This window comes from Copidosoma floridanum, unplaced genomic scaffold, assembly GCF_036245765.1.
Source record: "Copidosoma floridanum isolate Cflo_tuat_1 unplaced genomic scaffold, Cflo_Japanese_pri ptg000011l, whole genome shotgun sequence".
In the NCBI taxonomy this organism is placed as follows: domain Eukaryota; kingdom Metazoa; phylum Arthropoda; class Insecta; order Hymenoptera; family Encyrtidae; genus Copidosoma; species Copidosoma floridanum.
The window spans coordinates 11,732,324-11,754,539 of NW_028321888.1; the positions used below are offsets into that span (position 1 = coordinate 11,732,324).

General features: G+C 31.2%; 2 protein-coding genes across 2 annotated transcripts; one reads left to right on the forward strand and one right to left on the reverse strand.

Moving 5' to 3' along the window:
* Positions 1 to 5,054: 5,054 nt before the first annotated feature.
* On the reverse strand, positions 5,055 to 7,157 carry LOC106641349 (uncharacterized). Its single transcript, XM_014355757.2, has 5 exons — positions 6,998 to 7,157; positions 5,865 to 5,948; positions 5,633 to 5,764; positions 5,416 to 5,550; positions 5,055 to 5,330 (listed from the first exon to the last, which is right to left on the reverse strand). Exons 1-5 carry the CDS (start codon positions 7,005 to 7,007, stop codon positions 5,212 to 5,214), a joined length of 480 nt encoding a protein of 159 aa, XP_014211243.2. The 5' UTR covers positions 7,008 to 7,157; the 3' UTR covers positions 5,055 to 5,211.
* Positions 7,158 to 10,812: 3,655 nt separating this feature from the next.
* LOC106641340 (nardilysin) lies at positions 10,813 to 22,153 on the forward strand. Its single transcript, XM_089589975.1, has 14 exons — positions 10,813 to 10,901; positions 13,810 to 13,877; positions 13,952 to 14,109; positions 14,201 to 14,314; positions 14,377 to 14,572; positions 14,653 to 14,858; positions 14,957 to 15,127; positions 15,202 to 15,545; positions 15,758 to 16,258; positions 16,339 to 16,489; positions 16,556 to 16,689; positions 17,045 to 17,423; positions 17,528 to 18,011; positions 22,038 to 22,153. The coding sequence occupies exons 1-14, from the start codon at positions 10,813 to 10,815 to the stop codon at positions 22,151 to 22,153; spliced, it is 3,111 nt and encodes a 1,036-aa protein (XP_089446101.1).
* The last annotated feature ends 63 nt before the right edge of the window (positions 22,154 to 22,216 follow it).

Here is a 22,216-nt window from a genome sequence, read left to right on the forward strand (position 1 = left end):
TGAATGGTCCATTAACTATGATTCACGACTTTGAATTTACGTGAAATAAGTATTCGCTGACAGTTTAGATGCCGTTGGTTATAGTTAATGAACATGTATTTGATGTCATAATCAATTTTTTTTGTAAATGTTAATACTTGATTCACTAACTGGTAACGATTGAGTACACAATTTAAATCTACATTTGTTAATAGTTAATGACTGTGACTTAAATACAAGGAATGTTCTTCAAACGGTATAATGATTTGATGTTATGCTATTTTACAAACTCACAGTAGCAGGATGGTATTATACGGTTTATTTGTTCATAACGCACGTTGTTCAACTTCATAATAAACAAATATATTACATCAAAGAAACTTAAGCAGTTACTTAAATAGAAGAAATTTTCGAGTTAAATAAAATAGTATATTACGTCACAAGGCGCTCAGCGCGACAACGTCAACTTTTAATGATATATACTTCTAACAATTATTTAATCGAAACGTAATGATTAAATTTCAGTGTCTTAATTTAATTAAACAGATATTTTTAATTTTTATTCAACATACGAAATACAAGATTTCTTCCAAATTATACTTTTGAATTTCCTTACTTAGAATCATCCTAAGACAATCACGTATCAAATAAAAGGTTTAAGTCATACGTGACATTTTTCGTTTTAAGAAAGAAATAAGTAAATTTTTATGGCAAAGAGGTTGAACTAGCTCATGGCTAGTGGCTGCCTGTCTTATAGATTTTTTGTGTTACTTATAAGTCATGTTAATTTTGGATGGTTACTACTAGATGGGCCACCTTTCGAGAGCAAAGAACATTACTTATGTGTAACACTGCCATACATTAATCCGTATTATGGCACCTATGTTAACTAAATGTTGCCAAATAAAAATTACATTCAATTCTATACATTAATTAAGTCTGTAGCAATTAAGTATTCGCTGCGAGCAAGTCACCAGAACAAACACCGAGCCCCAGGAACTCTTTATTCTTGCCTTGGTTAGATGCAAACTCTACTCTTCGTATTAAGGGTGTAGTAAAGGTTCAATGGTAGAGAAACGCCCAAAGTAGGAAAATATATTAAAAAATTTGACATAGGATTCGAAATGTTCGTTGAATATAAAAAAGATAGAATGATTTAGACTCATCTAAGAGCTAAAAATAAAACCCTATTGTAGATTTATATGTACAGTAATATTTAAAATTCGATGAAATTTTAGCGCAGTTCTTAATTATTCAGAAAGTACATGGATGTAGTATTGCAGAATTAAAAATACGGTTGTACTAAAAAATTTATGTTCTTGCATCAATAGTTAGTCGATATATAATATCAGTTATGTATAAAATTCAACATAATTAGTCATTATGTACTTTCAATACTATTATAAAACAGATCATTCACATAAGAAAACATTATAATCTTCTTATATTTCAGAAAAAGAGAGCTGTGGTTGCTGTTTGACTACCAAAAAAAAAAGTGACTGCACTGCAAAACAACAAGACTGCAAATGCTGCGATTCATCCCACGGTACATACATAATAACATATGCATAGTGAATTGTAGGAATTATCTACTTTACTTTCTCTTATACTTGCCCTTAAAACCTTTTGATCGATAAATCATAGACATACAAAAAAAGTGCAACTCACATTTTAATTTATTTCCTTACTTTTTGTATTCATTATATGGGTAATTTTTTTTTAACTAGATAAGTCCACTGCTTGCAAGTGTGGGTCTGACTGCAAGTGCTGCGGCGATTGCAAGTCCAAGGCCGGTCATTCGGGGAAATCCAGCTGTTGCTGCACCAAATCCGGGGATTGCGAGTGCTGCCCCGCTTGTGGAGGTTCATGAATATTAATCTGGAAAGGCTTGAAGTCAGAAATTTTTATTAAACGAATAATTGATTTTTAAATACTTATTTCCAGGAAAATCCACTGCTTGTAACTGTGGGTTTGACTGCAAGTGCTGCGGCGATTGCAAGTCCAAGGCCGGTCATTCGGGGAAATCCAGCTGTTGCTGCACCAAATCCGGGGATTGCGAGTGCTGCCCCGCTTGTGGAGGTTCATGAATATTAATCTGGAAAAGCTTGAAGTCAGAAATTTTTGTTAAACGAATAATTGATTTTTAAATATTTATTTCTAGAAAAATCCGCTGCTTGCAAGTGTGGGTCTGACTGCAAGTGCTGCGGCGATTGCAAGTCCAAGGCCAGTGATTCGGGGAAGTCTAGCTGCTGCTGCACCAAATCCGGGAATTGCAAGTGCTGCCCCGATTGTGGAGGTTCGTGAGGATTAATGTGAACGAGCTTGATGCCGGGAATTTTCATTAAACGCAGAATTGATTTTTAAATACTTATTTCCAGGAAAATCCACTGCTTGTAACTGTGGGTTTGACTGCAAGTGCTGCGGCGATTGCAAGTCCAAGGCCGGTCATTCGGGGAAGTCCAGCTGCTGCTGCACCAAATCCGGGAATTGCAAGTGCTGCCCTGCTTGTAAAGGTATGTGTGCGTTTTCCTACAAGCATTTAACATCAGAGATTTTCATCATATACGTTATTAATACGTGCTTTCAATTGCAGCTTCCAAAGGGATTTGTACTTAGGATGGCCCGAATGACGCAATTGTTTTAACTACTTATGTAATACGCTCATACTACAATTGATATTAGTGTTTTCGTTTCTTTTATTTTGTACTATAATCTTATGTATTACGTTGAAGTAAATAAGACTATTAAGATTGTAATAAAATAATTCTTGATGATTCAATCTTTTTCAAATATTTTCATGCAGATGATTGAGGGTAGTACGTCTGTGAATATACGGCGGTTGACAAATAAATGCAGACTTTCTCAACCTCTTTTACAAGGGTGGCTTATTATGCCTATATACATAATACACTACATAATAGCTAAAATGTAATACAAGTAATTCTCTTATTTCTTGATTTACTTGTTATTTATTGACAGTTTTATAATTGATACCTATACATATGCATAATTAACATCACTACCTACTGACTACGATTAGATTTTAGGTAGAATCGCGAACGCTGAAGCTTAGTACCAAATTTGTCAGCATGAAACATTGGATCTAATGCAAACAGTTTTATTTTAATTCAGTTCAGTTTTTTTTTTATTTGGTGATTTATAGAACCAGTATTTTCTACAAGACATTTGTATACTTTATAAAGGACGAACTATTTTAGAGAGATTACTGCATTATCATCATTACAAAGTTAAAATTCCTTTTATACTAGCCAGGCAAGGTTATTTAGCTTATCAGATGTACCTTATAGGTTACTACCTGCCCAGACAAAACGTGCTATTTGTCTGATAAACTTCGTTACTCTCGTTTTTTTCGGATCTTCTGTCAATTTTTTTTCTCGAATACGTTTTTCCCAATACACTACCAAACGAAAATAGAATAGTAATTAATTGTAAAATAGAACCGTTTCCATTAGCACATTATGGTATGGAGTTAGATTCGCCGTATAAAGAGTTTTATTAAAGAAACACAAAATTTGGTTTTTATTAGAGTAAATTATTGAGTACTCAACTGACTAATCACAAGTCATGAATTGTTAAAAAAAAAATGTTTTTAGCAAAATCCCATGAGATTCAACAAGAGGTTCAAAACTTTAAAATCCCACTGGTCAAAATTTTAATTTTAAAAAGTATTTTTTATGGATAGATTGATTTCGTTTGTACAATAGTATTTTATGTATTTCTTTGTTTATATTATTCAAGACTTGAGAGGCTGCATAGATTTAGATCTTTGTTTTAAATTTAGTTTTAATTTTCTTATTGTTACGACCCACATACTCCACATAAATAATTTCTTTCTTAGTTAACTTCACTTTATCTACAACATACTATTACTTTTTTTCACTTATTACTATGACACGAGATGAAGTTGATTGAAATGTTGAGATATCTTTGCTGACTAAAGTTTAAGAAATGTCTGTGGCCGAAGCATTTCATGATGTCTTTATTTTCTTAAGTCAATGTAAAATATATTAACTTGTATCGTGACTGAAAAGTAACAGTAGATATCATAAGTCACGGAAAAAGTATTATGATTTGGAGGATTTTTTAAATATTGTAGAAAAAAAAGTACGTATTTGATTAATTTAAGGATTGGTAATCAGATCAAGTGAGCACTGAAGCTGTGCTGCTACGCCTTAGATATGCTGGACGAGCAAGCCAGAGTACTGGAACTTCCAGTAAGGTCGAAGTTAAGCTGAGATATATCTTTACGCGAATTTAGAAGTTTTTTCTGATCCGAAGTTTTGAAAGCACTGAAAAGTAATTTGGAATTTAGAATTATGCCAAGTAGAGCACATTGATCTCGAAAGGGCAAAGTAAAAAAAAATAATAAAAGCCGTTCATAGAGAAGCAAAGCAGTACTGTTACATAAAGTTGTCTTAATACGGAAGCGTAACATAAATTTCTTTCCTAAACGTATCAATTTAAGAATCATATTCGGTTAAGCCCACATTGCAATTGCAGTACCTGTTATATTCTATGTGCTACATTTAATTCCTTTGCATATTTTAATTTTCTTGAACATTTAATTTTCTGTGCTACATAATTTATAGAAATTACAGATACGTTTATCAGAGAACTCTATTTTATTTCTGAACTATAGAAAACGTATTTATATCACGTTTATCTCAACAAGTAATTTTTCGTTTATCACAAAGCTTCCTCTATGAGAAAGCAATCAGTTATTGCCCTCCATGTCATACATCGGGTAGCTTGAATTTAATAAAAATTTTTAATACCGATGAAAAACTTGTGATTTCTTTTAGTTTTGTGACTGAATAACGAGTATATTTGGAAATATAGTGTATCATTTCTGATTACAGTGTAATGGCTTTTCGTATGAACCGACTCACTGTAAAATTAAATCTCTGGTAAAGGAGCTTAAAATTTCTGGAGCAGATAGAAGTTTGAAGTATTTTGACTTAAAATTTTTCAATGATACATAAAGTGTTGAATCAAATGCTTCAAAGAACTTGAAAGACGTTTTTTCATGAAAAATTATTTTTTATTGTCTGATATATACCAACTACAAGAGTAAGCCTTTTATAAGGATTAAATTAAGCTCTATTATCAATATCCTACATCCCATGACTTAGCTAAGAATAATTTAAAACGTGCTTCTGCCGACAACAGATGTTTTGGAAGCTGCACTCAGAAAAATCCAGATGCTGCTCATTACTTAGATTTCACAGATTTTGAGCAGCAGTCAGATTTCTTTGGAGCGGTGGACTTTGATTGACTGCAACAGCTACAGCACTCGCAGTCAGACCCACACTTGCAGACAGTAGATTTATCTGGACGAAAAAAAAAAAAGTCATACGTTAATCTTTGTAGTGACATTTCATACGCTGAAACGATTTTTAATTCACTAATACACACCTCCACAAGCAGGGCAGCACTTGCAATCTCCGGATTTGGCGCAGCAGCAGCTGGCCCTCTCCGAATCACCGGCCTTGGACTTGCAATCGCCACAGCACTTGCAGTCAATACCACACTTGCAGGTGGCCGATTTATCTGAAAAAGCATATGTATAAGTCATGAACTCACGGATCGATGGAGGGTACCAAAAATATTAAAATTCAGTCGTCAGTATTACCTTTGCAAGCTGCGCAGCACTTGCAAGTTTCGGTGCAGTTGCAAGCTTTTTTTGAAGCTGATCCAGCCTCGGACTTACTACAACTGTCGCAGCACTTGCAATCGCCTCCACATTTGCATGCTTGAGTCTTATCTGTAATGCAAAAAACGAATATTTTGTCCACTTATCTCTTGTAAACTTTTTCCTTTATTATTGGGATAAACTGGAAATAGGAAAATTTCATATGCTATACCGTGGCATGAATTGCAGCATTTGCAGTCTTGTTGCTGTGCAGTGCAGTCACACTTCTCAGTGGTTGAGCAGCAGCTTGTCTTGTCTAGAAAAACAAAAATTAAAAAACTTTTATCTTGAAAAATATTTATATAACAGGTGTAAAAAACTATTTCCGTTCTTTGCCGTAAGCAAAATATATTTAGTATTCGTGATTATATGAGTTTCCGCTATACTTTTATTGTCAGTCATAAAATTATCATAGATGTTAACGTTACGTGAGATAACGATGTATCTTGCACATAACACACGAAGCATAAAATATCTTCTTGTCTTCCTATAATATGATCTTGAAATTACAAAAGTGTCATTCAAACGTTCAAATTCTTATCTATCATCTTATTTCATCATTTTTGAAGTATTTGTTGTACGAATATCACTCACGACAGAGAGCGTAAAATATTATTTAAGATTTAAAAAATTGTCAAGTATGATGTCAATAAAAGACTCAAAGTATTAAAAACAAATTTAAAATAATTGAAGATAATTGAGTGCATAAATAGTATTGTTGTAATATAGATGAATCGTTTTCTTTGCAAATAATCAACAAAACTGGTTTGAATTACGGTACTAACGTTAATTTATTCAAGAATAGCTAGTAAAAGGCTATTGTATTGCTCCAAGAACGTCGGAAATTCCAATCATTGAATGCAGTATCATAATAATCATGGTATTCCCCGAAGCGTAGATATGTGTGCGTCCGCTCGCAACATACGTACGTATATTTATTTTAGTATCGCGTGCAGAACAAGCGCCAAAGTTTAAAAGTACGAATAGTTTGTAATTGTGTGGACAGAATCAATGCAAGAGAATATGTATGCACAATCATTGAAACGAATTGAAACTTTAAAACTGTTGAGCTTTCCAATATGGTATCGCGATGAAACTATCACAGAATTTTCATGCAATCAGTTCCAACATATAATTTAAAAAAGTGTGTAATGAAAATAAGAAAAAATTATTATTTTAATCAAAAAGTGTAATAAAAACACTTTGAAATAATTTTTAAATCAAGAAAATTTTTTAATTTTAAATAACACATTAATGACGCAAAAAAAATTTTTTAAAGCAATTAAAGTATAATATGTTACTCACAATCAGCCATTGTAGTCCCAGAAAATTGGATGCTTTGTAGGTAAATAAGATTCCTCCGTTGCTCTACTGGAGCCGATTCTGCCAGTACCAGCGTTGAGCATCCGAATTTATCCACGGCTGGGATATACGTTCGTGTGCAAAAAGTGCTGGTGGCGTGTGTATCTCGCCTGGAACAAGCTACTGTGGTACCGTGTGCATTGCTCTACGTCCTCTCTGGGCAGGGATGGTTCCTTTTGTACACAGCCAGGGGCGTAACTACCTGTTTTTTCTCTATTGATTTTCATGTACTCAACCCTCTTTCGAAACACTTTGATTTCATTTTTTGTAAATTCAAAGACGTGAGTCGTAGTAATCCACCATCGTCGTTTTTGCTTACAGGCACTTTTGCGTTGCTTCAGATAATTTTTTTTTCATTTGATGGACCACTATACGGATCACTACTCCGTTTATTATATATTTTTTTTTCTTCATGTACGCTTCAATTATTATACGTGGATTTTGGTAATTAATTAAGTTGGATACACGAGTACATATTCGTGTGAGGGCAGTGAAGATGATTAAATATCTAGATATTTGTTGATTCCGAAGCAAGATTGAATTCATATTAATTTTTTAAAATCCATACATCATCAAATCAGAATAGATGTATTTTATTACTGAAAAGGTTCATAAAAATTTGCTTTGTTGTCAAGGGAGCGATAAATTGCGTATACGAGCCTGGACGGCTGTGCTTGGCAGTAGGGACGCGTGGTATACGTTACATCACTGTGTACTTATACGATAACGCGAATGAGCCACCGTTGAACTACGCTTTTACAGAAACTTCTCGAATTTATTAACTAATAAAAATTTCATGAAGTTTCTATGGGTAGGCAGTATTTAAATGTTTTATTCATATGCTTAAATTAAAAGTTTTACGTACTCGTATTACAAAAATCCTAAAATATATAAAAATTTAAGTAACTGAAAAAAAATTGATACTTTTAAAATTTTTGATTAAGTCTAGTTATACGTTTGAAATAGTATCTCATGATTTATGTATTAGGACGTAACAGCTTGGCTATTAATATTCATTTCAAGAGAGTTGCATCAGTGACGTCGATGGAATTTCCTTTTATTCTTTGAATTACATCACAATGATAACGTTTCTATTTATCGAATCCCCTCTCTCAGATCATGAGAGTTTCTGGTTTTCCTATTGAATTACGAAGAAATTTGACTGTTCGTCGTTTCTCGAGTAGTACACATACTTCTGTTTCTTCAACGGAGTGGTGATGACATCAGCTTACATACGCATCGGAATGACTCGGAAAGTTGTTCGGAAGATTACGTATAAGCGAAGCTTTTGTATTGAACATTTTGTCTAAAAATGTGATGTAAAAAATCGAAATAGAGTAAAACGATTTTTCGGAAATTTTGAAACGAATTCAGACGATTAAATTGTTATGAAGGCACTTTATGGAGAAAAAAGTTTCATTTCAAAATAAGCTCTACAACTTTTGTACTACATATTTTGTTGTAAAATTTGAATTTATTTCCATAACAGGCCAAAAACATTTTTTTCATTGTTTTCGTATCATAAGAAAAAAGAGGAATTGACGCATATTCTTGACATTTATAAGAATAATTCAAGTCCAGACTTGGTGAGATTCATTGAGAATTGGATGAGAAAGACGTAAAATCAGATGTCAAGCAAACAATACATTATCTGATTTTTTGCCTTTTCTTTCTTAGACTGCAATGGGTTGTACTAAAATTAATGTTGAATTGTTCTATGATGAGCAAAAAAAATGAATTACAGCAAGTAAAAGCAATTAATCATAAAGATAGGAAGCCGATTCATCTAATGCCAACTAATAACAATCTCTCTCTCTCTCCTTCTCTTACTCTGACGTAAGCTTTAGGAGGTAAAGGGGTAAGCATCGTACGTTGAGTATATTGGTGGTGATTCAGTTAGGATATTAAAAAAAGTATTTGGACATTGATTAAGAAATTTTTTGATACTGCCTTTTCTATAAGGACATTTACTAAGCCGATCTCGAACAATAAGCTTGTAATAATCGGTTTTCCTCGAAAAAGTGAAAATAAATTTCTGTTATTAAGCATTTATTTTTGCCCATTCTTACACCATTGATACCAATGGTAAGACTTTTGCTCGAAAGCTTTATTAAATAAACAATAAATTACAAGCCACACATTGCTTTACGCACTGCACTCAGATTTGTATTATAACAGGTAATTTAATATTTATGAAATAAGGTATTTAAAAAAATTTTTTTCTTTTGCGGTAAATCTAAGTAAGCATTTTTTTAAAATTTTGTATCCTTTGTGTTTTGTACTATACCTTACGACGGCATAAATCTAATCATATCCACCTTTCACGTCATTTCCATTTCGGTTCCGTAGCTATTTTACTATTTGGAATTTTATTCCTTCTTTGTTAAATGACTATAGCATCCGAGACCTCGCGTTGATTGAACAGTAATAACTACAGTCTTCATGTAATCTACATTTTTTAGTTTTAACTTTTACAATCTTTACTTCGACCTTTTAACTTCATGTATTATGCGGCACCCATCTGATTGCCTAGCCTCTGATTCTCGCTTTCGCATGAAACAACAAAAGCATTAGTAATAATCTAGGGATAAATTTGAACTGAATACTGAATCATGATTGTACAGCTCAAAACTTGGGGAAAAAAAGTTAATTTGTCACAAGCAGACAACTTTATAAATAATTTAAAATTTTGATCTGAAAAATTTTATAAGCTTTCTAAAAATACGTTATTTGCCATTGGATTCGACAAAAATTAGTAATTACTCGTAAAATATGTTTCTAAACAAAAAATAAAATACCTAATCCGGAAATTACTACCTAATCTGGAAATTTATAGTTCTCAGATCAATATATTAAAAACGATATGGAAAAAAGCTCTCAGTGAGGGTCACTTCTAACACGGTGACAAAGATCCGTATCTTCTTGTGGCACACATTGCGAATTGTATATGAAGGCTACTCCAATTACCAATGTTGACCACATTGTGTTGCCATAGGTAACAGAGGATTGCGTGGTTTAAAGTAAGTACTAGTATGACCAGAGTTCCACGATAAATGGTTCGTAAAATAACGTTACTTTTTGAAAAATTAGAGGAAAAGTTACTCATTGTTGAAAACAACTGATGAAAAAATGTAATGGAACTCCAGATTCGTTAAAGGTCAAAAATTTAAAATAGTCATTTGAAATACTTTCATACATAAATAATTGTGCAATAGATAAAACATTAGCGTTGTATAAAATTCATAAATGATATAAACTTATAGATACCTACTCTCTTCAACTGAATTAGTAAAATTTATTGATTGGTCGTACATTTTCACTAAAAAAGTTGTTAAAATTAGGTCTTTAAGAACTATGGTCTAATAACTGAAAAAATTAGTGCAAATCTTAATTTTAATGATAAATTAATCAAGTACTCCTGAAATATTAATAACTGTTTGTTGAAAAATCTGTGATGAGATTAATTTTACCGATTTTTTAGTATAAATGGCGTTTGCTGACGAATTCAACAGATTTTTCAAATAAACGAATAAGACGTCCAACGTAGATTTTTCAAGTGATTTTATGAAAGTGATTTTTTCAGAAAATTTACGTAAAAAGTGTGTATTAAAAAAAAAAATTTTTCATAATTATTGACCAATACTAAATATTTCTGTATGCATTCATTTTTTTGTTGTCAAAATGTTGAAATCAAAGAGACTTCTGCATCGGAAAAAACTGTCAAGTCAATCAATCATCTTGGTGAATCAACTGTTGCCATGACGAACGGCGAAAAAAAAGCATTTGGAATCGAAGTAGAATACCTTGAATCTCCTGTCAAATCGGAAAACGATAAAAATAATTACAGGTTATTTTTATATTATGTTATTAATTGAGCACCACTTATTCGATTCAGTATGTTTGAAAATTATTTTTTAAGTTGAGTGAGAATCCTACGTACCAGTATACAATTATGTATACATCAGCTGCGTTTATTGCAGAGCCATAGCTGTTAACTTATCTGAAAATATATTATAAAGAAGTTCATAACCTCGAAACAAGTTTTTTGTTCATCAATTAATCTCAAAATCTATAAATTATTTAGTTGATACCTCGTTTTTAACTGAGAATCTGGATTGAAAAATCCACTCAACAGTCAAAACGGAATCTGAGTTTGTGATTAAGGTAAACATTTTTGAAAGTCCTTGATTCGATGAAAAAAACTATCTTGTAAAGCATCAGAATTGTTATTTAATTTTTATTCTCAATTTTACAATCTGATCAATTTCTAAAAATAAACAAACAAAAACCCTATACTTCTCCAATAGTTATGGTCGTTATCGTTCCAAACTTGGTATAAGCACGGAAAATACCTTAGCAATGCCAATGAGCATCCCAGTATTTGTAAAGTTTATTATTGTTCTTGAATATTATTTAATGACAAAAAGATACGGTACAAATGATAACTGTATGAGGAAAAATCTTCGAAAACTTGATTTTTTAATAAATGTTTTTCTTCAAAGCTTAGTAGCGAAAGTAGTAGTGATAGTACTGAGAATTCCTTACTTTTAATGAAAACTCTTTGAATTTAAGTAATAAGGTTGCCCTGTGGAAATATACAATTTTGAACAAATTTCAGCTTAATTAGATGTAACTACTTGATTTGTTTTTTAATTCTGTTGTGTATATATATAAAATCCATACATCTTATATTATGTTACTACTAAATTATTAATCATAATTTATGACTATATGAAAAAATACCAATTAGTACACAGTCAAATTATCATTTAAGTGATTACTTTATTAAGGTCATACATTTGTGTTGATTCTAGAAATTTACACTGGTGTTAATAATTATTTGACTATTTTTATTAATAATGACATATTCCATACGAAAGTATGATTTGTGATAGATACTCTTTTTGAATGTTCATGTATGAGTCAAGTGAAATTTCTGCCGAAGTACAGTTGTCAATGTCTGTATTAGTGAATGATTTATCGTTAGGATGCAATGTAACAATACTATGAGCCTTGTAGGCCTCTCTTTATAATTCAGTTATGTGAGTGTATGAAATAACTTTTCTGAAAATATTTTGCTTGCTTACATCATCTCATATGGATTTTAGTCTTATTATGACATAATCTGAAAGTAATATTCGGTACATCATTAGGAGTGGTACCTTTAGAAAAATTTTTCAAAACTTTCTTCATTTGTTTCCATTTTGGGTTATACATACTAGTAATGAATAAATCAGGTTTTCTGAATTTCCGCTATTGCTATTGCATTTTGGTAACTTTTTTGCATATACTTTGCACCACGAATAAATGTTAAAGGTAAAATGAAAATATTCCCTACTTTACTATTTTTCAAATTTTTTAATTATTTGATGCATTACGCATTATATGATCTATGAGACCTTGGCAATATTAAATCCTCAACATTTTATGATCATTACCATTATTGTTATTTCGCTTCATTATTTGTGTTAGTATTTTAATATGTTGCTTGGATAACTTAAAACATTTCATTTTAAACGTTTTTCTACAGAAGTGAAGTCATCATCATGTGTACATATATATATATATATATATATATCTAAATATATATAATTGACTGTGAGAATTATTATCAGAATTGTTTACGATAGATTTAGATGTCATGTGACAAACTTGACCTTGACTTTTTAAATTATGAATAGCCTTTCTGCACTCACGAGGTTCGCACTAAATGATCCAAAAGAGAAAAGATTATTGTTATATTGAACAAAATACGTAAAATCACTAACGATTGGCAATCACTGCACTAATTTATTATCATACAGACTAAAAGTGAGTAAAAATTTTATTTCATGTTTACAACAATTAAATTTTTATCTTCTACTTTGTCAAAATTTTGCTGAACAAAATATGCAGCTTGTATTGATAAGTTCTTATTTTTTGTGTATTCGCTTTAAGCGCAGTTCCAAAATCTAACATAATTTTTTTTCTGAACTGCTATTTTTTAATCTTATTTTACTATTTGAGACACAACAAATTTTTGTTATTTTTGAAAGATTTTGATGTTTGTATTGTCTTGAAACTTTTTTAAAAATTATAATAACTTTTTTCATGATTTTCCTTAGTTTCTGCTTAATTTTGACATTATTATGATACTATATATTAAGTCAATAATAATGCTAAAATTATATTTTTGATGCATAACTAATGGATACATTTCGTATCCATACTTAGTGTACATATCTGAGATAGATCGAGTATACGGATCAACGAATGGATACTTAAGTTATATCAATTTATCTCTCACAATAAATATAATGCTTTATGTAGTATGTTGTAATATAAAATATTCATATGCAATGCACGTTATTTTCTTAAGTATGAATTCACATGAGTCATAATTTAAGCCTTAAAATAAACTGTTTACTTCAATCATACAATTTATTTTTGAAATGGAGTATCGGGGAGTTGGCACGCGAAGCGCGTCAGGGGGTGAAACCCCACGAATATATATATATATCCACTTAAAGATACTCAGCCAAATGCATTTGGGTTAGAAGTTTGAATATTAAGTTTATTAGTCGATTTTGGTTACATTTTAAGCTCTTACAATTGAGCTCTTCTGAAGAGCAATTGTGTTTAAAAGAAATTATCCCATATGCTAGTATTTGTTTTGAAACAACATCTTGACTCTGAGTTAAACGATTAATGAAGAGCAAATAATAAGTTGAAAATAACTAATTAAAGAACTAATTAAAATTGTATCAATATTTTAGAGCTATAAAGTTATCAAATGGTTTGACAGCATTATTAGTTTCAGACTATAAATCTAAAGACGACGCAGGTAATTTTGAATTTCATTTGTAATACATAAATATTGTACATAAAACTATTAAAAGTCATGATTGTGTTTTAAAGCTTGTGCTTTTAATAATCAAAGTAGAGAAGAGTACAGTGACGATGACTCACAGGATGAAAAAAAAGAGGAGAAAGATGATGATGAAAGTAAGAGCGATGATTGCACAGATGAAAATAAAAGGGCCAAAGGTAGAACCTACAAAAAAGAAAAAAAAATGGTAATATTATTTTTGCTTTTCAAAAATTTCAGTTTGATATACTTTACTTTAAATAATGATTGTCAAAAAAAAAAAAAAAAAAAAATCGTAGGCAGCATGTGCCTTATCCGTAAATGTAGGAAGTTTTAGTGATCCTTTTGAAATACAGGGTATGGCTCATTTCCTTGAGCATATGGTATTCATGGGTTCCGAAAAATATCCCCAGGTAATTTATACTCAACAGAGTACGTACACAACTGTATAAAATAAAACTCCCTGTTTTGATAGGAAAACGACTTTAACCAATTCGTAACAAAAAGAGGTGGAATGGATAATGCTTCCACAAACTGTGAGCAAACAATATTTTATTTCGAAATACAAGAAAAGTATTTGCTTCCTGCCATGGACCGTTTTGCTCAATTTTTCATAAGCCCTCTCATGAAAAAAAATTCCATCGCTCGAGAAAGAGAAGCCATTGAGAGTGGTTAGTTATCAAGTCATCCATGTGAGGAGTTAGGATTATGTCTTTGATATAATCTTTCGTGTTTTGTTGACTTTTTTCAGAATTTCAGATGGCCTTAGTGTCAGATTCTTGCAGAAAAAACCAATTGTTGTGCAGCTGTGCAAAAAATAATCACCCTGCAATGAAATTTTCTTGGGGGAATCTAACAACGCTGCGAGATAATGTAGAAGAAGAAGTATTGTATTCAGAACTACATAAGTTTAAAGATAGACATTACAGTGCTCACCGAATGACTTTGGCTGTTAAAGTTTGTTTATTATTATTTTTTTTTTAATAGAATTAGAAAACTATTCAAATACTTTTACTGCTTTAAACTTCACATAAATTATTGTGTTGTATGTGTAGGCTGGATTATCGTTGGAGAAATTGGAAAAATATGTCATCGATTGCTTTTCTATGTTGCCCGTCAATCATTTGCTAGCTGATGATTTTTCCGAATTCAAAGAAAACGATTCTTTCGATAAGATGGATTTTTGTAAAATTTACAAAATTAAGCCAATTCATGATACTCGCCACGTAATTATACAAATCCAAATCAATGTAGTTTTTTTGTAGTAAGAAACCAACAACAGGTGTTATTATTTTCTAAGGTTCAAATGACGTGGGTAATGCATCCATTACATCATTTGTACAAAAGTAAACCACATCAAATTTTTGCATGGATTATTGGGCATGAAGGGGAGGGATCACTGTTAAACTATCTTCGCAAAAAATTGTGGTGCATTTACATTTTAAGTGGTAACAGCGAAAGCGACTTGGAGCACAATTCAATGTATGCTCTGTTCAGTATAACTTTAATATTAACTGATGATGGTTGTGAGCACTTAAAAGAAGTATTGGAAGCTGTATTTTCGTACATCAATCTTTTACGTCAAGTGGAACCTAATAAGAGAATATTTGACGAGATTAAACAAGTACATGACATAAATTTCAGGTATTTATATAATTTAATTAATGTTTAAATGTAACTTCTACAACAGATACATAAAAAGACCATTCGTGTAGAAATATATTGATAAAAATTGAAACCACATAAGCATTCATAGGTGTATTAAATGATAATATTTACATTAACTAAATTATTTTTAATATCACAGATTTTAAATTAATCGCATCATTATTATATGCTTCGAAAAATGCTTTTAGATTTATGAGTGAACCCGACCCTACAATGTACGTCAAATATTTGTGTCAAGCCATGCATCAATATCCGTCAACAGACTATATAAGTGGTGGAATTTTGTATTCCAACTTTGACCCCGAATCTTTGAAACAATGTATCGAAGCATTGAGTCCAGAGAATGTTAATATTATGATTGTAGACCAGAAATTCAATGAAAATACGTTCGACAAAGTGGAGCCTTGGTTTCAGACGAAGTATTCCTGTGAAAAAATTCCAGAAGAATGGATTTCTTGTTGGACTGACATTGAACCGTTTATAGAATTTTATTTACCTGAACCCAACGAATTCATTACAGATGACTTTCATTTGATAGATTTGCCAACTGATGTACCAAGTTACCCCACAAAAATTCATCATGATGAAAAAATTGAAGTCTGGTACAGAATGGACCCGAAATTTCGTCTCCCATCGTGTTATATTTACCTCTTGTTTAAGACTCCTTTTGCAACAGAAAGTCCGAAATCGTAAGTTATAACATATACCAGGCTTACGTTTCTCTGATTATCCTTTTTTTTATGTATTTACAATTTTCTAATACAATCAGCTCTGTCATGCTGGACATATATCTATCCGTGTTAAACCACTTGGTTGTACCATATTTGTACCCTGCATCAGCTGCTTGGTTAAATTATAATATTTTTTCCCACGATGAAGGTTTTATTATCCATGTTTCCGGTTTTAATCAGAAGTTGCCGGTCAGTAAATGATTAGATGGGCTAGAATTTGCATATTTTATAGCAAACAATTAAATTTATTTACAGCTGCTGTTGAAAACAATATTCGAAAATATGGTCACCTGTTGCAAACTAACTACGGAAAAATTATTTGATACTATGAAGAATGAGCAGCGTAAAGAAAATTTTAACACTTTCATCGAGCCCGATGGACTGTGCGAGTAAGCACTTTTTATTTAAATAAATATCTAACTGCCCATGATATTCAATAAAGAATTCCCTCATTAGAATTTGAAAAATATTGACAGATAGTTAGAGAGTTTCATATTAAAAATGAGGTATAATAAATATAATGTTTGTATATAGTGGTGTCTCTTCACTTTTATTCTCATAAAAGTTAAAATTAAGAATACCTTACATTTACATCGTTCAAAATTTAAAATGTGGAAACACTGAACTACTCACTTTAAATTAATAAGAATATCAAGACCACTATTTTTTTAATAGTTCATTACAAAACACAATTTACAAATTATTTTGTGAAATTTGTTAATAAATATTAAAACTGTATTTTAGCAATGTCCGATTATCTATTTTCACTAACGGTTGTTCAACAGCAATAGATAAATATAACGCACTTTGTGAAATAGATTTTGAACAGTATCTCCAGTTTTCTGAGCACCTAACGGACAACTTGTATATTCAGTGCCTTGCTCAAGCAAACATTACTCAAGAGGATCTATTAAAATGCATTTTTGAATGCACTGAATTATTAAATTTCAGTAAACTGGATTCTAAAGGATATCCCACAATTTCGGTTTATGAGGTACCAATCGGCGAAAATTGTTGTAAAGTGAGAAATTTCTTACCAAAGGATGTAAATTCGATTGTCACCAATTATTATCAATCTGGTATTGGTTCTATCCATCTGTCTGTAATAATTGAGCTTCTAATGGTAAGTCGATTATGAATTTCTTTTAATTCTATTAGGAAAAATTAGTTCTGTACCTAGGAAAAAATTTAACGATTTCATTAATTAATAAAATATTTTGAAATCAGTTGATCATAGAAGAGCCTCTTTTCAATATTCTTAGAACTCAAGAGCAGTTAGGCTACAGTGTATTTTGCGCAATGAGAGATACGTACGATGTTATTGGTTTTTCAATAACAGTTTGCACTCAAGCAAACAAATTTTCCACAGATCACATTGATGAAAGAATAGAAAATTTTGTTCAGGTCATGATTGAGACTCTTAAAAATATGTCTGAAGTAGAGTTCGATTGTTATAAGAAGTCGCTTGTTGATTCCAAGAAATGTATAGATATCAATATTGGAGAAGAGATCTCCAGAAATTGGTCTGAAATAACTCACAACAAGTATATTTTTGACAGACTGGACAAGGAAATTAGTGCAATTAATTCCATCAAAAAAAGCGAATTGATGCTTTGGTTTACAGATCATTCACGTACAGGAAATAATTTTAGGAAGCTTAGTGTTCACGTAGTTGGAGCTGCTGATACATTAGATGACGGAAAGAGTATGGGTATGTGTCTCTGTGTTCTAATATTTTTCGTAACTTAATCATTTTTAAAAGATATAAAATTGTTATAATTATTTTTAGAAAATTGTGATGATGAAAATAAAGATATAAAACAATATCTTTTAGAGTTTCTAACTTGCGAGGACTGTAAAGAAAAAAAGTACCTGGACTCATGTATAACGGATATCGATGTTTTCAAAAGTACACTCAAACTGTTGAATAAATACCCGTAAACAATGAGCGTATCTACGAAATAAAACTTATGAATGTACATTTATATACCTGCTTTTCAATTGATGTGATTTATGATAACAGAAAAGTGATTTTCTTTGTATTTCTGGTACAAGCAAACTATAAACTGTTCCTTAGTCATCAATTTACAGTTTTTTTAAATAACAAATTAATTCTTATTGATTGTTACTGTAATCATTATCTTGTATTTTTTGAATATTATGAATGCATTAAAAATACTAAATGGCACGAAAGAGTAAGAATATTGAAATTGAGATGTGTATTTTTACAGAACATTTCACATGAGTAAACTTATCCCAGAATTTCTTATTTCTTAATTGATATAATACTTTTAAATATTTAATACATTATTTTCTAATCATGAGTGCATGCAATATTCATGTGGGAGTGTTTTTCGATAAGCAAATTGTAGAATGAACGAAATGTTTTCAGAGAAGTAAGGGAAAATATTGTACGCACGATATTAGAGGAAATATCGACTTTTGCTTTCTATTAAGCTACGATGTATGAAATATTAGTTGTTATGTGCACGTGAGAAATCCATAAAATAAATAATATATTACTATTGATTTCAGGAAGTTAGCATAAAGTTGTATACTCATATGAATCGTCGTTTTATTTCAAAAATTAAAATAATTATTGAAGATTTTGCTACTCAATGTGGTTCCTGCAGGACTCGAAGTTTAACGATGTAAAAAATAGGAAATTGTTAAATTGTATAACAAAGACTTTTAGACGTATGACTAACTATAAATTTATTTTGTCAGATTTTCAAAAATATGAATAATTAATAATACCTTCACTATTTTTGTTTTTACGTTGTAAAAATAAAAAAATGCAATTTCTTATTCTAACTGATATTGTATAATATTAATAAATAAAATATTTTGAAGAATTCATCCACACCTTCGTGTCATTTATAAAAATAAATAATTGATGGTCACATAATGCCATAGAAAATAATACTTGTTTGAGAATCTCTTTATTTTTTGTGTACAAGGGAAGCGGACCCGGCGACAATGAATAGCGTGCTGTCTGCGTACTATGCTCTGCTGATATTGTTGGTGGACTAGCTGTCTCAAGCGGCTTGCTGGCTGCTGCTGGTGTGACTTGGCTGGTAGAGGCTTGTAGCTGGCCAGCTGATACGAACTGAGCTGGTCCCGGCACAGGCCGTCGATGCCAGCGGCAGCGGCGTAATGAAGCACCGAGACGATTAGGAGGGGGGGCCGACCGACAGTATATCGTCGAACGAAACAATACTTTAATGAAGTAATATATCTTCTCATTTTCTTGTAATGCAGAAAAAAACGGCTGTTTAGCATACCTTGTTCATACATACATATTGTAATAAATTATGACGAAGTCACAACAGAGTTTAGTCAGCTCCTTATCTTAACAACGCTCTTTACTTTTAAAAATTTATAACCACACCAACTAAACTCATCAGAATCTATCTACTTAATTATTGAAAGGGTCATAATTTACAATAGTAGACAAGTTAATTTCCAAAACCGTAAAATTAATTGGTCTCATCTTTGAAAGCAGCTCTATATTTTTCACTCTCACAGTTATTATACTGATGAACTGTTACATAGTCCAATTTGATTTATTACTTTTTAAAAATGCTATGGTTAAGAACCACCTCTAAAACCTTGTATGTACATCCTCATAGCAATGTATGTTCAACTATAAATTTGATGTCGTTGCAAATGATAAAAATTATTTTTCATGAGTTGGTAAAGACACTTTAAAGATATCACCTTTGAAAACATAAGTACTCAAAATTTTTCAGAAATTGTAAGAAAATTAATTTTGGCATGTTACTACGCTAAAAGGGTGGGAACAGGAAGTTTTTATTAAGGAGCTTCAAAATGTGGTTTTACTTAATTTCATTATGTAAAAATAAAAACACTTAATCTTTTAAATTTATACGATATTTTAAATTATTTCAAGCATCAGATTTATACTATATGGACACAAAAAAATTATGTAATGGAAGATAATAAAGGTCAGAATACTTTTCAGCCAATATACCTCAGTATCAGCGAGTTAAACATAAACAGAGCTTTCTTCAGTTAAAAAATGACTGTTGATGACAATAGTAATTGATCCTGACTCTTGACTTCCGTAAGGTAAGTATGATTCAATTTATGCTTATTTCTGGAAAGTTTTCTTAACTGAAACTAATAACATTTCAAGATAAATTTACAAACTGCTCTAATGTATTGCAAAATACCATGAGGTATACGTATATTTCTTATAAAGAACTGTTATGGAGTATGTATATAGAAACTCGTTGAATATAAATTAATTCAATCATTCATATTGATTTTACAACTTTTCGATTTTTTAAAAATCTTTATTACTATAGGTGTCATGATTCCTATACCATCATAACATACTAGACTTTATCATAACTTCTCTTGAAATCAAAAAAAAACTTTATTAAAACTCAAATACTATCACACGATCCGTACCTTTTTGTCAAAATTGTAGAAAGATTTTTAAACTTTCTTGAATAAATAAGTTAAAATTAACGTATACTGTTTGATAATATCGTAGGCCGTAGAACTATTCTACAAAATATCTAACTTATTCGACCCAATATAGATGAGAGTAAATTATAAAAACCTTTTCAACATCTAATTCGTGACAGTCTACTTGACGAATATAAGTATGGAACTTTCTGCGAAATGATTATGAATGGTATGAATAATAGGGTAATGAAATAATTGCGATTTATATTATTTATGATATAATGAGATAATAAAGTAATACAGCACAAAAATTCAAAAAATTATTGAAAGAAAGTAAGAGTTTGTAGCGAATAAAAATAGTTTTAATAGATTGTTAAGTATTTATTTATCTCTAAAATATGCGCGTAACGTTTATTTTTCCAAAAATTTTGATAACTAAGTTTAAAAATAATATTTATTAACTATTCAGCACAGTACTAGCATAAAGTTTTTGAATGAACCGAAATGGATCGTGTTCTGGAGTACCAGTACTCGCAAAAGACTTTTCAAATTCATGCATTGATATTGATATTATTCATGCATTACAATTTTAACTTGATGTTTTTAATAGTAATCAGTTTAATACGGTTGGTCATTATTTAACTAGAAAATTTTTTTGTTTTTAACACAATTTGTAACATGAGTCATATGCATTCTGATTCCTACCGTTTTTGCGAAAAAACAGAACTCTCTTATTTTTTCGAAACGTGTTCTTTCAGGGTATAATTTTGAATACTTTAAATTATAAAGGTAATAAATAAGTTTTTCTGGAAATTAATGAACAATACTCAGAAGGTATCTTAATTCTCACAATTGAGTCTAGTATTTGTATTATCCTGATTTTCAGTATTTCATCGTAGTCATTGAAACGTTTTAAAGTATAATGTATTTAAAGATAAGAAGTGTTTGAAACATCATCGTAATCATCGTAGCTAGGCATAATGCACTACTAGCTAGGTCCCCGTTACAGCCAAGGTACGATTTCCTATCGGGATGTGTTAAGACACTCAAACTTTCCCCTATCGCGGCCAACTCTGGGTGACTTCCAACCATAAAGATATTACTAACAGAGTAGGGGAGTGAGTACCTAACGCATAAGTGTAAATGTCTCGTTGGAAGAGAAAAACAGAGAATGAAGAGATCTTCCATCACCCCACCTACATGCATGAAAACTTTGGAAGTATATCTATACATGGAGGATCACTTCATTTGCTCTCTCATTCTACTGACTCTATTAGTAATATCTCTATGCTTCCAACAGTTCTAACTTGGCAAGAGCTCAGGACAGAGGGCGCTAGGGAGAAGATAGCTACCAGCCAATCTCAGCCGTCAAACAAGGGTTCTGAGTCCGGATTGGCTGGAGTCTTTCTTCAGTGACTCCCACATATCGGCTCTGTTTTACTAGTTGCCATAATATTTCGATAAAGTGCTGTAAGTTCT

Coding starts and splice junctions, on each gene's coding strand:
- LOC106641349 (XM_014355757.2), bottom strand. Junction 5,765..5,864: donor ATGCTGCAATTCATGCCACG/GTATAGCATATG, acceptor TTTGCATTACAG/ATAAGACTCAAGCATGCAAA. Junction 5,551..5,632: donor GTGCTGCGCAGCTTGCAAAG/GTAATACTGACG, acceptor ATGCTTTTTCAG/ATAAATCGGCCACCTGCAAG.
- LOC106641340 (XM_089589975.1), top strand. CDS start 10,813: ATGACGAACGGCGAAAAAAAAGCATTTGGAATCGAAGTAGAATACCTT. Junction 13,878..13,951: donor TAAATCTAAAGACGACGCAG/GTAATTTTGAAT, acceptor TGTGTTTTAAAG/CTTGTGCTTTTAATAATCAA. Junction 17,424..17,527: donor TAATAATTGAGCTTCTAATG/GTAAGTCGATTA, acceptor TTTTGAAATCAG/TTGATCATAGAAGAGCCTCT.